We start from the raw sequence: 14,364 nt of genomic DNA, 5'->3' as shown, positions 1-14,364 counted from the left end.
GACCTGAACCCTGATATTAAATTATTAAGCCTTTAAGCACATGTAAAGCCCTTGAAACCTTAACTCTCTGTTGTTTTTTTATAGTTCCCAAGTATGCCAGAGACACGCGTGGCACTGTCAGAACATCTGGACCCGGCTGTGGGATGAAGGACGAAAACGTGTAAAAGATGAACTGAACTGTAGCAGAGCGGTTCAGCAAATAAGAGATGAAATTATAGAAAAGAAGAAGGAAGTGCTCCTGCAAAATATATGGGAATGCTCACACGGTTATGTAAGAGGATGCCATCGGTGCTGACTGAAAGGCAAACGAACCGAACAGGTTCTGCCTGAAGTGCAGGAACACACCGGAGTGCGTTACGGGGACGACATCTCAGCTGGTGTTTACCTGAAAGCGACCACGCCCTTGCTGTGTGATTTATTGTACTGAAGTGTGTTGAAGTTTTTTATTATCAGTTTGTCTCTTTTATTATCAGTGATTGTGCTTTATGTTTGACGATGTAAAAACATTAGCGTTGGCGTCTCACACCTGTCTGGGCAACCTCTTAAAGGTGAATTTAGGTGGAAAACGGAAGGCAAAACCAGAAAGCAGAGATTCGCTCAGGACAGAACGGGTTTTTCCTGACAGGGACGAATAACCTTGCTTTACCTTCAGAGTTCTTCCATCCCTTCCACAGCTCCTCCACTGTGATGTGCTGGTCTTCACGGTGCAGGTTGCTGTGTTTGTTGGTTTGCTGCTGCTTCATGTCTTCTATTATAAACTAGAGAAAAAAAGAAGAGAGACAGAGCTAGACGAAGGTACAGATAGCTGTGCTTGTCGGGATTTAAAAACACAAGAGTTTTATCTTCAAGTCTTTCTTTGTATCGCTCACACACACACACACAAGCACATGCCGACTTATTTTTTTTTTCCCTTCAAGGGTTTAGAAAAGAGAATAGATCTGTGGAAGAGGTGCCGCTTCCACCTCTGTGAGTGTGTGTGTGTGTGCGTTTTAGTTTTCTGGCGCTCAGAACTGAGAGCCCCTGCAGAGACAAAGCGAACGAAGAGAACAGCCAGAACACCAGCAGCATTAGCAAGGATCAGAGCTGACTACCAAACACCTCAAAGCATTCATCCCAGGCTCGTGGGTGCACACGTGTGTGGCCCGGGCGTGCGCTTAGAAAGGAAGAACTCCTGTCATCTTGCTTGTTTATGATTCTCCACCAGCCTGTGACTGTGATGCAGATGAGCGTCGGACCGCTGAAGAATGTCACTTTTCCACCCTGACAGTTTTCTTTAAGTCTAGGGTTTATGTTGCATGTAGATTAGGGGAAACTACCGACACTGACATGTGACTTTAAAACATTTTGTTAATCCTAAAAATAAAAGCTAAGCCATTTACGAGTAGGAGTAGTAGAGCAATAGAAGACCACCAGGGTCAACAGACGCACTTATTTATAGATGAAGGAAACGCTGTAGGTGCCGGAAAATCGATTCGTTTCTGATATTGTTCAGAAGGACAGTGTACTTTCATTCAACATTAATTGGAGAGGAGAAACCATGTGAAGAAACTCAGCTAAAATGGTCTCAGTTGATTTAAAACGGAAATAATAATAATAATAATAATAATAATAATAATAATAATAATAATAAACATTCCAAAGATTTCCATTCCTTTAGGTAATTTAGCCCAGCGGTCAAACTGGGATAGGCTAGTAAATTTCAACTCTGCTGTAAGAAGAGAAATACAAGCAATCCTGGAAGCATCTCATACTGAAATTTCCCTTACATAATTTTGAAACATCTTAAAATTAAAGTGATTTTGTTTTGTCTATTTGTTGGCGAGTGTAAAATATAAATATATATATTAAAAAAACAGCAACCCCACTCTGTTAAACATAATTTACATGAATTTTAAGGACTGAAAGTAGTTCTGTTTTTCTTTTCGTTTTTTTCAGATAACTTGTGAAAATATCAAATTTGAAATTTACAGAGAAACGAAAAGTTCCTGAGCTCTAAACCAAAGTGTAAGAAGTGAAAAGCTGAGCACAGTTTGTTTTCTGTTCACCTCAGCAGCAAATAAAAGGTGATAAAAAAAAAAAAAAAATCCCTCTTCAACTGTGGGGCAGAAAACTCAGAAAGACGTCCCAACTGACCCAGAGAAACAAACGCACACAAAAAAGCTCAAAACCAGTATTTGAGTTAAGAGTTTAGCAACAACCGAGGGAACATTTTAATTAAGAGGTTTTAGATCTATGTCTGTTGACTGCACCGTGACAGATGTTTTCATCAGCTCTTTCATTTAGTAGAAATACTCCAACAACAGTATTAGCTATGACACAGATATGCAGACGTGGCAGTCGACATCAGAACCTCGCAGCACTTTCACACGTCTCCAGTGTGTGCTCAAAGGAGCCCGAGCTGGAGGACTGCTGTGAGTTTGACATTGAATACATAATGGCAGCCTGGTGTTGAAAGGCTGTCTGCTGCAAATGTTCCTCCTGTCACAGATTGAAAGAAAAATCCTTTTGCTCGCAGGAGCTGTCTGAATGGCCTGTGAAATTAAAAGTCTGGGACGAGTGCTGACTTAAGCGCCCGCACTTGAGTCAGACGTAAAAGGGCTCTCGAGCTGTCGAAGCGAGACTTTGCCGAGAGTTTTCGGTGAAGCCGTAATCAGGAACGTCTTCAACGCAATAAAAACAAACTAACAAAAAGCACAGATACCAACAGATGCCACGGTGAGTTTATTAGGAGTCAGACATGAAGCCAGATTGTAAAATATGACATGGAGTCATGCCGGAATGCTCACGATTAGTCGTGAGAACACACAAACAGGCACCAGCCCAGTAAATTTATTTATTACTTATCTATTTATACTTATTTTTACTCATTAATCATCACAAAAATAAACATCATGCATAAAATACAACACTGTAACAGACTGAGTGCTCTGCTCTCTTTGTGGGAAATGCTGTGTGTTTTTCAGTGTGGGATCTTGACACACTTGAATGTAATCTCTGCTCTGTAGGCTAATGCAGCTGTTGTCAGTCGGTCGCCACGGCAACGGGTCTGCGTGTAGCACGAGATAAGTGGATAGATGGCTTTTATTTGTTCCCGTACGGACACTGCTTTGGCTGGCACATGCGCGTGTTTTCTGTATCCTCCCACCTTCTTGAGAACATTGGACCATTGATGGAAATTGTGAAAGACGCAAACAGCCAATAAATGCCCAACAGCCGCAGTCTGTATTACACAGCAGCATGTGTGATACTCGTCCTTAATAACCACTACAAGTTAAGGATGAAACGAAACGACTTTCTGGCCAAAGACCTAAATAATACTTTCCAAACCACATGAGCATGGAGAGGAAAAAGCAGAAAACTTTTTAATAATATCAATTTCCCTCAAAGGGAAGACGTCACTGTTTTCTAATTCAACATTTAAGGCAACAGAAAACATCAAACTGTGAATAAAATGCATAAAAGTGCAAGGCTTTTCTCTTAGAAATCTAAGACTATATGGTAATAGTCACAGAGCTGCGTCACGAATCCACTTCCCGGCAGGTTGGCAGAGACGCTTTGCATGCAGTCAGACGAAGCTTCGAGGTACTTTATAGAGCCATATAAAGTCAAAGCAGCAAGCCACAAATATACAGATAGGTCTGAGTGCAGGTGATTTGTGGTTTTGGTGGTTCAGAGTTGAGATCCATTTACCAGAACGGAGGAGAGGAGGGAATCTCTCCAAACAAAGGTTGGTAGAAATCTTTATAGGAATAGAAAGTCCAGACTCCCTCTGAGAATCAAGCATCAGCGCCGATGTGACGACATGCTCTCGGCACAACAGCCTATGACAAGCGGTTTGTGACATAATCAGACCCAGACTGACACAGACACACACTTACACAGCAGAGAACAAAGAACATTTTTGTCCGGACCAGACTCCAGCTTCAGGAGGAGTTGGCTGAGTTTTGGTATTCCTCCCATGAGCCTTTGCTCCGCTGACTCCGTGTCGCCGTGACACTCAGCTAAGCAGTCAATCTGTTCTCATTTAACGAGCGAAAGTTATTAAATCCACTGTTTTTCCATCATCATCACTGTAAAGGTGACAAACGCACTCGGAGATCAACATTATTCTAAGTGAGAGAGTGTGCAGGACGGAGGACAGTGATTTTGATGGATCCTTCCTGATATGTCGTTAACATGACACAAACAGCACGGGGCTGCGATTTATGAAGACGTGAACTCCGGTGAAGCCGTCCATCATTTCGTAATTTTCATTTTTTTTGTTTCTCTGAGGAGCTGCAGATTTACAGTTCTGGTCAGAAGTTTGCATCCACTTGTCGGGGTCAAAGTCATAAATTGGGGGCTTTTAATGCTTCATTTTAAAATGTCTTTTTCCAACAGTGGAATGATTACACATCAAGTTGATTTGATTTCTTTTTTTTAAAATCAAAATATCAATAGATCATTTGAATTTATACTGGATTTTATTGCTTCAGAAGTACACAAACAGACAGAAACATGAACAAACGATCATTTAAACACTTTAATTTACTGAAGATGGTTAATCTTTTAACTTGACGAGGCCAAGTGCCGTTATTAACTTCTAGTAAATAATCATGATTAATTGCTGCTGGTTCCTTGTTGGCAACATAAAAACATTTCCCCTATAAAATGGCTGTTTATCTTATTCTCTTACTCAAAACAAATGAACCAGAACATATTAAAGGCGGCTTTAATCTTAATTGTGCGTCCTTTTTTATTTATTCTCAGTCTTTGTCCTGAATCTAGATCCTGCATCTAACCACAACCAAGACAAGCTCAGGTAACTTTCTTTTTAGTCACCATCTCTTCTTGAAATGAAAGAAAATATGCTGTAAAAAAAAAAAAAAAATCCTGTTTATTTCTCATTTCTGTTCAGTATGTCATCATTTTTGCTATATTTCTATCCTTCTTGCCACTGATTTCTTCATGCATCTCTGTCTTCGACCCAACAGTCCAAGAAACAGCTATTTTTCTAACTTTTTACCACATGACACCTTATATTTGGTGATGCAAGCATCACGAGACGTACGTTTAAGCTGTAAATCAAATCTCTGTGTTGAACATTCTCAGACAAGTCAACAAACACCCTTAAGAATCTTCTTTTTATAGACGTATCATACTCTCGATGCTGCTTCTACCCGACTCGGGTTTCTCCCCGTTCGCGTCGTTCTAAGACGTGTTGCATATACTGTACAGTACGCCTTCGCGCCGACGGACCCTCGGGAACGTTGTGCACAATCGGCCGAGAACTAATAACAGTCTGCAACAGAAGCACCAAAACCACCACCGCTCCGGTCCGTGACGAGGTTTGAGCTCGTGCAATTCAAGAGATGCAACAAGATCCGGCCGAACATCCACTTGGCGGCCCGGCAGCGAGAGGCGAGGACATGCACCTGCCGTCCCCCCCGGTGGCTGTGCTCAGCAACAGACCCCACGGGCGTCATCCAAAACCCCTGGGAGTGAGCAGAAATGTCCGGCCTGCAGAACCGTGTTCGAGCAGGTTCAGTTTATGACAAAACGATAAAATATCACCAGAATCACGTAAAGTTTAAGGACAAAGAGGAACAATTCTGCACTTCTTAGAGCAAGGGCGAGTTTTTTGATTTGTGTTTAAATAAATGTAGGACTAAAGCTAACAATGATCTTGGTTATAGATTAATCTATCAGTTTTTCTGACGATTAAACGATTATTCGGAGAAGAAGTTGCACATTCTGCTAATTTTTTTCATTTAAGCGCTCAAGCCTTTGTGTACAGTATTAGGAATACACTAAAAGATGCAAATGAACAAATAATGGAATTGCTTTTTAAAAGAGAAAAACTTTTTTTGACTGAAATACAATAAATATTTAGATTTGTTTTGACTTAGTTACAGTTGCCGTCCCCCCGGTTCTCTGAAAACAGCTCTAACTGTCTTTCAGAGTATGACCTTTTTTGAGTCTGTGTTCTCCAGTTAACCATTAATCGATTGTTAAATTAGTTGATGGTAACTTAATTAATCGATTCATCGCGATTAACCTGATTTACCGTATCGGTCCTAAATAAATGCCTGGAGAAGAAGATCTTATAGACAGACAAGACATAGATTGAGCTGTTGATGTCAAAGAGAGGCATTCGAAGCTAAGAACACTGCAAACACCGTCAAGCACGGTGGTGGTAGCATCATGCAGTGGGTCACAAGGTCACAAAACTCACGCAGGGAAGACGGGTTTATTGAAAGCTTAAGTGACTTTGCTGTCAGAGCCAGACGGACTGGTTCAAATATTTCAGAAGCAACTCATATACTAGCAGGTTCTCACACATTCATAGCCTGGGATTAGAAGAAATTGTCAAAACGAGTGAAAGAAATAAGTGAGTCGCATTGATGTCAAAAGCACTTGAAACAACCAGGTGCTGCACCTTGCTGCAACCAAAGTATGCAGAATATTGTTCCTGAAGGCACAACGAAAACACGGACAGTTAACAGACTGCAAGAAGAAGAAAAAAAAGGTTGCCTGGTCCAACGAGTCTTCATCTGCAACATTACAATGACAGGGTGAGAGTTTAGCGGAAACAGCATAAAAGCAGAGCTACAGCTTGTCTGGCGGTCACGGATCGGGACTGTTGCTGAACACATTCGTCCCTTTCTGAACACAGTGTACCCATCTTTTGATGGCCACTAATCCGCCCTGTAAAACAGCTCAGATCCTCTCCAACTGGTTCCTTGTACATCATAACAGCGACTTTCAAGGTACTCCAACGGCCACCGGATCTCAAAAGACGGTTGAACCGGGTATGAGTAAGGTGTGTCTAATAAAGTGGCCAGCAGTGAGTCTACAGCAACTAAGGAAACATGTCAGATTCAAAGAAATTTTGTCACAATCTCCCACTGACAAAGACATCTCTCTTCAGAAAGCAAACAAAGAAGAAGAAAATAATAATTTGGGAAGAAGAGACTCAATGGTGTTATGGAATCTGTCTCCAATGACTGTCTTCCACTGGAAAGAAACAAACATGATTTATCGTGATAGTAGACAAAAGTTAAACCAGGCTGTTTATAGCACATCACTGACACACATGCCCTAACGTGGACAGGGATCCGTTAAAACAAGACCCAACGACTAACTGAGGCGCCACAGACAGGGCAGCGGGGTAACCTAACCAGGACTCCTTCAACACTTGAAATTACTCCTGGAAAAAAAAAAAAAAAGCGGTAGTCAGATGTTTATTAGCAAGAGACTGGAATGGAGGGTGGCAGATCAGAGTGCTCTCGTGCGTCAAAATACCCTTCCAGTCAACCAAACACCTCCAACCAGCTGCTTTATGCTGGGGTGTGAGGACAGAAACATTAAGGGTTTCGTCTGAATCTGATTCGAAAACCACAAACATTTCTATCTCTGAAATACTGATGAATGAGTGAATGTGGCTCCAATGTTTCCAGCAATCCCACAGTTTTGTGTTTATTTGGAGCTGAAATCGAAACTGAAAGAGATATTTTCCTCATTGCACGGCCGTAACATAAAATCCGTCATAGCATTGCTCGGTGTTGTGACGATGTGTCGCTACGACAGGAATGCTGACTCATCCTTTGATGACTGACCGCTAAGCATTAAAATCATTTCACTTTCAGCCAGGTCCTCCCTCTCTCTCTCCCAGTGCTGGAAACTAAATATTTACATGCGTCGACCTGCGGCGGACAAGAGATCCTGCTTCAACAAAGCACCATCAGGCAAATTAAAAAGCTTTAGGAAAACATTCTCTAGCTGAATATACAAAATGTAAGGCTAGTAATTAAAAAATCTAGAAGTGGCAGTTTCAAGGTTAAGCATTTATTTTCTTAAACCTCTGACATTTAATTTTGTTGTTTCATTTAGCTGTGAGGTCAACGATTGTGAACTTTATCTCTTTTAGAAGATTTTTCTTTCTGTTTATTGATATTTATGCATTGTTTAAACCACTACCTTGAGGCATGTTGGTCCCTTCACACTGTTCTAACAAGAGCATTTTTACAAATTGTTGATTTGCAAAATTTCCCACCTCATTCATTCATGCTTTTTATAGGCATTAAGAAGCTTCTGCATTTTTCTGGACATATTTTAATGGGTTGTTTTTTTGATAAGGTCCAGTTTTTAAGTGTAGACTATTTTACCTTTAATTGGGTTGAGACTGGCTGATTCTATAGTGTTATAGGAGACTGTTTGAGTTTTGGGAACATTTCCCTGCTGCAATTATAAAATATGCTCAAATTTCAACCATTTTAGACGCTGATCTCAGGTGAAGTTTCATTATTATTCCAGAAACATTGAGGAATGCACCACCACTAGATGAAGAAAAACATATCCACAGCATGATGCTGCCACAGTCATGCGCAGTGACACCCATTTCCAGTTCATAGGAGGCTGAGTCATGACTAAATGATGCAAATTATGTGCGCTAATAATATTTTTGTCCTTTTACTTTTAGCGATTGAATGTTGTCGCAACATTGTGTTGACATTGTGATGAAATAAAAAGACAGGATGACAGTCGTAACGGATATTCTCATCACAATATTAATGAGTCATGTCTTGAGATGAACAGATTAGTTCAGCAGGTCTATCAAATTTCAACCACTGAAACAACCTGATCTTAAAAGTTGTGCTTTTTTATTTAATTAAATTTTTTTTTTCTTATTTATAGTCACACAAAGAACTCGGTTTGCCTCCTGGCATGTTGTTCCATCTACTTTTATTGTTCTAAAACCTAAAACGAAAAACTATGTTTGAAAAATTTAATCCACAAAAAATTTCATTTACTATATTTCTGAAAAACTGTAGAAGTTTTCTTTTTCTTCATGTCGGTTTAATGAATACACTTAGTTTTTGTAGGACTAGCTGCAAAAACCTCTCTTTGAATTGTCAAGGTTGCTATTTGTTCTCTATGTTGATAGTTTGGGTCAATTGCTGAGACTTGGACTCAACTCGTACCAGTGACGCCAATCAACCCTAAAAGAAACGCTAAACGCCGAGCCCTGAAGCTCACCTCCAAGCTCTCGTTGACCTCTATCCCTCCGTCGTTGTCGTCGTCCAGCTGCTTGTGGATGTGCCGCAGCGCCTCCAGGCTGAAGCGGTCAGCCTCGCCCACGCATGGCGGCATCACGATGAGACACGGATCTACAGAGAGGAAACACTTCATGTCAGTTCATCGTCCCACGTACTGCACGTAAAATACAAATTCTAATAAAGAGGTGTGTTTTCATTTCCCAAAGACAAGAGATATTTGTTGTGTGACTCATTGAAAATGGGCCCCAGTGCAAGAGTCACAGTGGGAAAGCCACAATGACAATTAAATTAGACGCATTTTAATTATTTCAAGACAATCCTGGAAGACTAAAATACAAGAAGTAGTATTTAATCAGTGAAGAGAGTTAGTCAGCTAATTCATTGCGACTTATTTGCAAAATGCAGGCAGGATTTCATTTTAAAACTCAGGATTTTATGGGTTTTTAGATGAGCTTCTTCGGATGTCAGAACAGAATATAATCATGTGTTTTAAAAAGCAATGAAATATTCGACCCATTACATACAGAGGACAAAGCAAATGTTTTGTTGTAGTTTCTGCAACAAGGAGTAATCAGCCTTTGTTTACTGTGCTGCTTCTGTAACAATACATAAGTCGTATCATCCACAGAGTGAAATAAGCTAAGTCACGCGCATGCTGCACCGAAGCCATCGGTCACGTCAAAGGGAGGAACATGAATACGGCAACATCGAGGCAGTTCAGTGCTGCTCGTCTCCAGGGTTGTTCCAGCTAACAAGGCTCCAGTTGCATGAAATCTTTCTCATTTGAAAGCTTGAAATGCAGCTCCAAACACAGAAATTTGTATTTTCAGCACATAAATCATTTTGAAAGACTTCAGTTCACATTCTATCAAATAAATAGGATTTATCTGCTGCACTGTCAGAGCTCCAGACTTCTTGTTTGCACTGGTGTGGCTAAACTTTTCAATTAGCAAGGGACTGCCACCTATAGCACCTATACTGTCACAGCATTGCATTTTTAACGGTGATATTTTTATCCAATTTATGCCATACAATGTCTTCTGTATTGAATTGTTTATATTTTTTAACAATGTTTATCCAGAGCTGTTTTAGACCCCTTGTCTAAAACATGTAGACAAGAGGTCACATGTATGGAAGAAGTTCAATAAACAACTTGAGACTTAGATAAACTTTTAAAAACTTCTATATTTGCTAAATTTATAGCTTTTTAAGCTACTGGCTGCAATTTTACTGTGAAACCACAGATCTGTGTACAAGGAAATAATTGTACTGAAATTACCAAGAGTCCAGTGACTCTTAAATAAAACCTTTGGAACTAGTTTTTCTTACGCAAAGCACAAAGAGACTAGACATCATTAGGGAGAAGGAAACATCTGTATTTTTATGATTTGACACTGAATATTTCCAACATTTCAACAAGCGTCTGACGATTCCAACAAGGTCGTATCATGATTTCGGTGTCAGCCAATCAGCTCTCATTTACCCGACGGCTGTCGTTCGTCAGATTTTCAACAAGAAGCTTCAGGTCAAACGCTAACTGGATAAGAAGCAACTATTTGAAGTGTACCGCGTACAGATTAAGCAGATATAGCATAAAGCAGATTTCTCTTTAAACAGCAGCTCAGCGCTCCTGTGTAAGCCTCTGCTGAATGTTGCTGTCATTCCTGCGGCGTCACTTAATGTTCCCACCCCCCCGTCTTGTTTTTATTTGACCACCCCTGAACTGGAAAGGAGCCACATTGTCTCAGAGTCCCCACACAAACGAAAATCCTCAGAAAACTGCAGCTCAGGCGCAAACACACGCACGCACACCACATTTGTCCCAATTTCAAAGGCATCAGTCAAACTGAACAAAAAAGTTTTTCCACCTCAAAGATGGGAACCATCAATCAGTCGTGTTCTGGCCTCGGTCCAAGCCAGAAGAACAACCGTGTTCTGCGCTGGCAAGAGTTCAAAACAGAAACGAGCAACTGCAAAGTCAACACACCACCACCTAACACGCCCAAACTCGGGTCTGTAATTCACGTTGGCAACAAGAAACCCGTCAGTGCCTGAAAGGGCGCTAGAGAAACCAAAAGAGTAATTAAAGAACAGCAATAAAAATAAAAACAGCCGTGCCTTTTAAAACAGTTAATCTTTGGTAATTACTTCAAGGGCACAGAATAAAACTGAGCACTAGAGTAAGATTACAAAACTTCAAAGATTCAGGAAATTATATCGTGTGTGTTTTCTGAAAACATTGGGAATTGTTTCAATTGTTTGATTTAATTTTGCTTTTCGTTCACAGTGCTACAGTCACAAGAACCATCAGAACGTTTCCCGACACTCTGCAGATCACCTTTAGCTTTACTGAAAGCTAAGATCTTACTGATGCAGTACACCATCAGTCATGACATCCACCAAAATATATGTCTAATAAATCTTTTATTCATACATCGAATGTACTGTATTGTAAAGGAATAATGCACAAAAAATTTTAAATTAATATTTTCTCTAGTTACAACAACTCTGTGCTGATCCCAATGCATTTCAGATATTGCAAAATTGTATTAAACTCTTTACTGTTGTTAAAGGTTCACACATAAAATATATTGGCACATAGCCTGGCCATTGACTTCCTGTAAAATTCCTCTCAATTAAAATCCCACTTCACGGACAGTCTGGGTTTTCTCCCATTTACTTGGATTCCTCCGGTAGAATTTCAACCGGGCCAATCAGAAGGAGACGTTGTGAACTTCGATTTTCTGGACTGCTTTAGAATTGCAGTCAGCCTGCGGTTTTCCAAATACTGAATTAACATTAACAGTGGAGTTGTTCAGCTCGGCGCTTCTCTTTGCGCAGTGGAGGGTGGTTGTTTACAGCGCAGGCGAGTCACGGTACACTTCCTGGCGTCGAACTGGTGCATTGCACACGTCACAGCCGAATGTTCTCAATAAAATGTAAAATGTCAGAGTCCAGCCCTACAGGAGGCAATCATTTCTCAATAGCCACCTTCTGTACGAAGCAAAGCGGAGTACGGGGGGATGGTTTTTGTTAGGCTACTCTGCACCTAGAGAAGGACAAAAAGTATATAATCCCCACGCCCATTAAGAAACAGTAGTCAAACAATTACACACACTCTGTTTGTGCAAGTGTGCAGGATAAATAATATGAGCCACTCCTTGCTCGTTTTAATCCCCCTCCTAATCGCCACTTATGATGTAAGAGTAAATGTTTGACAGTGTGGCAAATACATTTTGCACTTGAACAACAGACTTAAAAAGTCACCACGTCCCTCCTTCTCGCAACAGTCCATGTGCAATTTGGAGGTCAGTGCAGGAAGAAGCCATATTGCACATGGCGTGTGGCTGGTCATTATGAGAAAATATTTGAATAGCCCATATTTTTGTTGGAGGCAGTCGTGGTATACGTTCGCCACTTTGGTTGTGTGGAGGTTTGAGGCGAATTTGCGACAACGGTCAAAATGCTAAAGTATTTCTCGTTTTAACCATCCAACTGAAACAGCATTTTCATAAACACATTGAAGGTTTGGAGGGCTAACTCATGTTAGCAGCAATTTTATTTTTTCAATCGTTCCTAATTTAGGGGAAAAACAATCCAATTCATTTCAGTTGCACGGTCAAAGAAAAGCGTCAGTTTGAAGAGCGTTTATCGTGTCAGGTGAAGGAACTGGTACGGGCAAATGACTGAGCGTAGATAAAGTTGTGATCACTTGTTCGTGTGAAAATAAACACAGTAGGTTAGTATATCAGAACTGAGCTGGATTTAAATGTAATGCTATACAGAGGACCTTGTGGAAACATGACGGGTTACTTCCTGGTAGGCCGAAATGATGAGCACCAGCCTTCTCTTGACAAACCTCTGAGAAACAGGAAGGAGGCGACAACATATCGCTCTAAACCACTTCTCAACATAAACAGAGTGTGAAAAAGTTGTAGGATGTCAGAAACCCTTTCAGTAAAGTCTTAGTCAAAGAAGCCTGCGTCTGTTTTCAGTCAAAAAGCACCAGAGAACAACTTACATAATGTATTTGCCTAGATCATCTGGGAAGTTTACATAGTCTGATGTTTGCATAGCAGTGTGCATGTCTATTAGGCTGTTTGGTTATTTAAAGAGACACAGAACTTTTCTTTGGGTTTTTACAAGCCAGGGCTGAGATGCAGGCACACAGCTGCACATCCTATTGTGAGTCCAAGTTTAACTCTTAAGTTGGTTTTGCAGGACTGACAGACTTGGCTTCATTTCTCTCTATAGGCTGCTGTTGCGGTGGCATAATTCCTCATGATCTGACTTATCTTCCCACACAGGGAAAAACAAGAAGATAGGGTAAAATAAGGAAAAACTGTCCGTCACAGCTGGACTACCTGCTGTGCGACTCAGGAAAGATGACAGCGCAGGCCTTTCCTTCCCAGGTGTCCTACTTATTTTTGTATGATTGAGTGCGTTTAGGAACTGCCGTTAGCACAACAAAGAGGAACAGGAAGCGCCCCACGCTGACCTCGAGCTCTCCCGGGGAGAAGCACGCTCAAAAACAAAACAGTGTAGCCTTAAAGATGACAAATTTGGAAAGCACTGGATTATTTTTAGTCCCGGCTGTCAGCGTGTAAAAAAAAAAAAAAGAAGAAAAAACCTCAACAATGGCAGAGGTCTCCCTCGCTCGAGCAGGCGGATGCGTGCTCAGACAGACGCACACACGCGGCGCCGCGACGCGAGCGGGACAGTGGTAGTAAAGCCGTTTGAGTTGCTTTAACTCACAAACGCATGCAGGTTGTCGCAGAGAGGGCAGCAGCTCGTCTTCAATAGAATCTGATAACAAAGGCATTTAGCTGTCAGCCTCTTCCTTTAAAGTGAAATGCTGCACCTGAAATGTTTTTTTTCTTCTTCTTCTTAGCACGATATATGCATGTCATTAACAAGCCTCTGTCTTTGTTTTCACAAGGAGCTGAAGAGAAGGAGACGGGAGGAGAAAACAATGAAGACAAAGTGCTCTGTGGTCTGGGACTTCCTCAGACTGTATTTAAACCAACTACTGCTGCAAAACTCTACTGGCGTCCGAAAATAGATAAAACGTCCACCATCCTGGAACCGTACTGGGAGAAACAGAATAGAAGAACCAACCTATAAAAGAAAGAGAAAAATTGAAGCAGCTAAAAAAAAAAAAAAAAAGTATGACATTTTTCTTGTTTTGACAGCCTGCATTGTATCTCATTGGGTTTTTAAGTAATAAAACAACACAAATCCATGCAGAATCACTAAATGGAATGAAAACAATGCAAAAATTAAAAAAGAAGTGTGGCATTCGTTTTTATTTTTGCTCCCTTTAATT

The 14,364-nt window shown here is 40.8% G+C and overlaps 1 protein-coding gene and 1 long non-coding RNA gene across 3 annotated transcripts in view; one reads left to right on the top strand and one right to left on the bottom strand.

The window, feature by feature from the left end:
- Positions 1-14,364, bottom strand: part of stim2b (stromal interaction molecule 2b) — a 46,202-nt gene that overhangs the window by 11,358 nt on the left and 20,480 nt on the right. For both annotated transcript variants that reach the window (XM_028038621.1, XM_028038620.1), the window contains exons 2-3: positions 9,019-9,149; positions 647-758 (exon numbers count right to left, since the gene is read on the bottom strand). In XM_028038621.1, the coding sequence (XP_027894422.1) occupies positions 647-758; positions 9,019-9,149 (243 nt within the window). The remainder of the gene's footprint in view (positions 1-646; positions 759-9,018; positions 9,150-14,364) is intronic.
- LOC114157553 (uncharacterized) lies at positions 11,371-14,204 on the top strand. Its single transcript, XR_003598189.1, has 2 exons — positions 11,371-13,450; positions 13,978-14,204. It is a non-coding gene; the product is annotated as an uncharacterized LOC114157553 (long non-coding RNA).

The sequence above is a fragment of the Xiphophorus couchianus genome, chromosome 14, assembly GCF_001444195.1.
Source record: "Xiphophorus couchianus chromosome 14, X_couchianus-1.0, whole genome shotgun sequence".
Taxonomy (NCBI): domain Eukaryota; kingdom Metazoa; phylum Chordata; class Actinopteri; order Cyprinodontiformes; family Poeciliidae; genus Xiphophorus; species Xiphophorus couchianus.
This window is presented reverse-complemented; position numbering and strand designations above follow the sequence as displayed.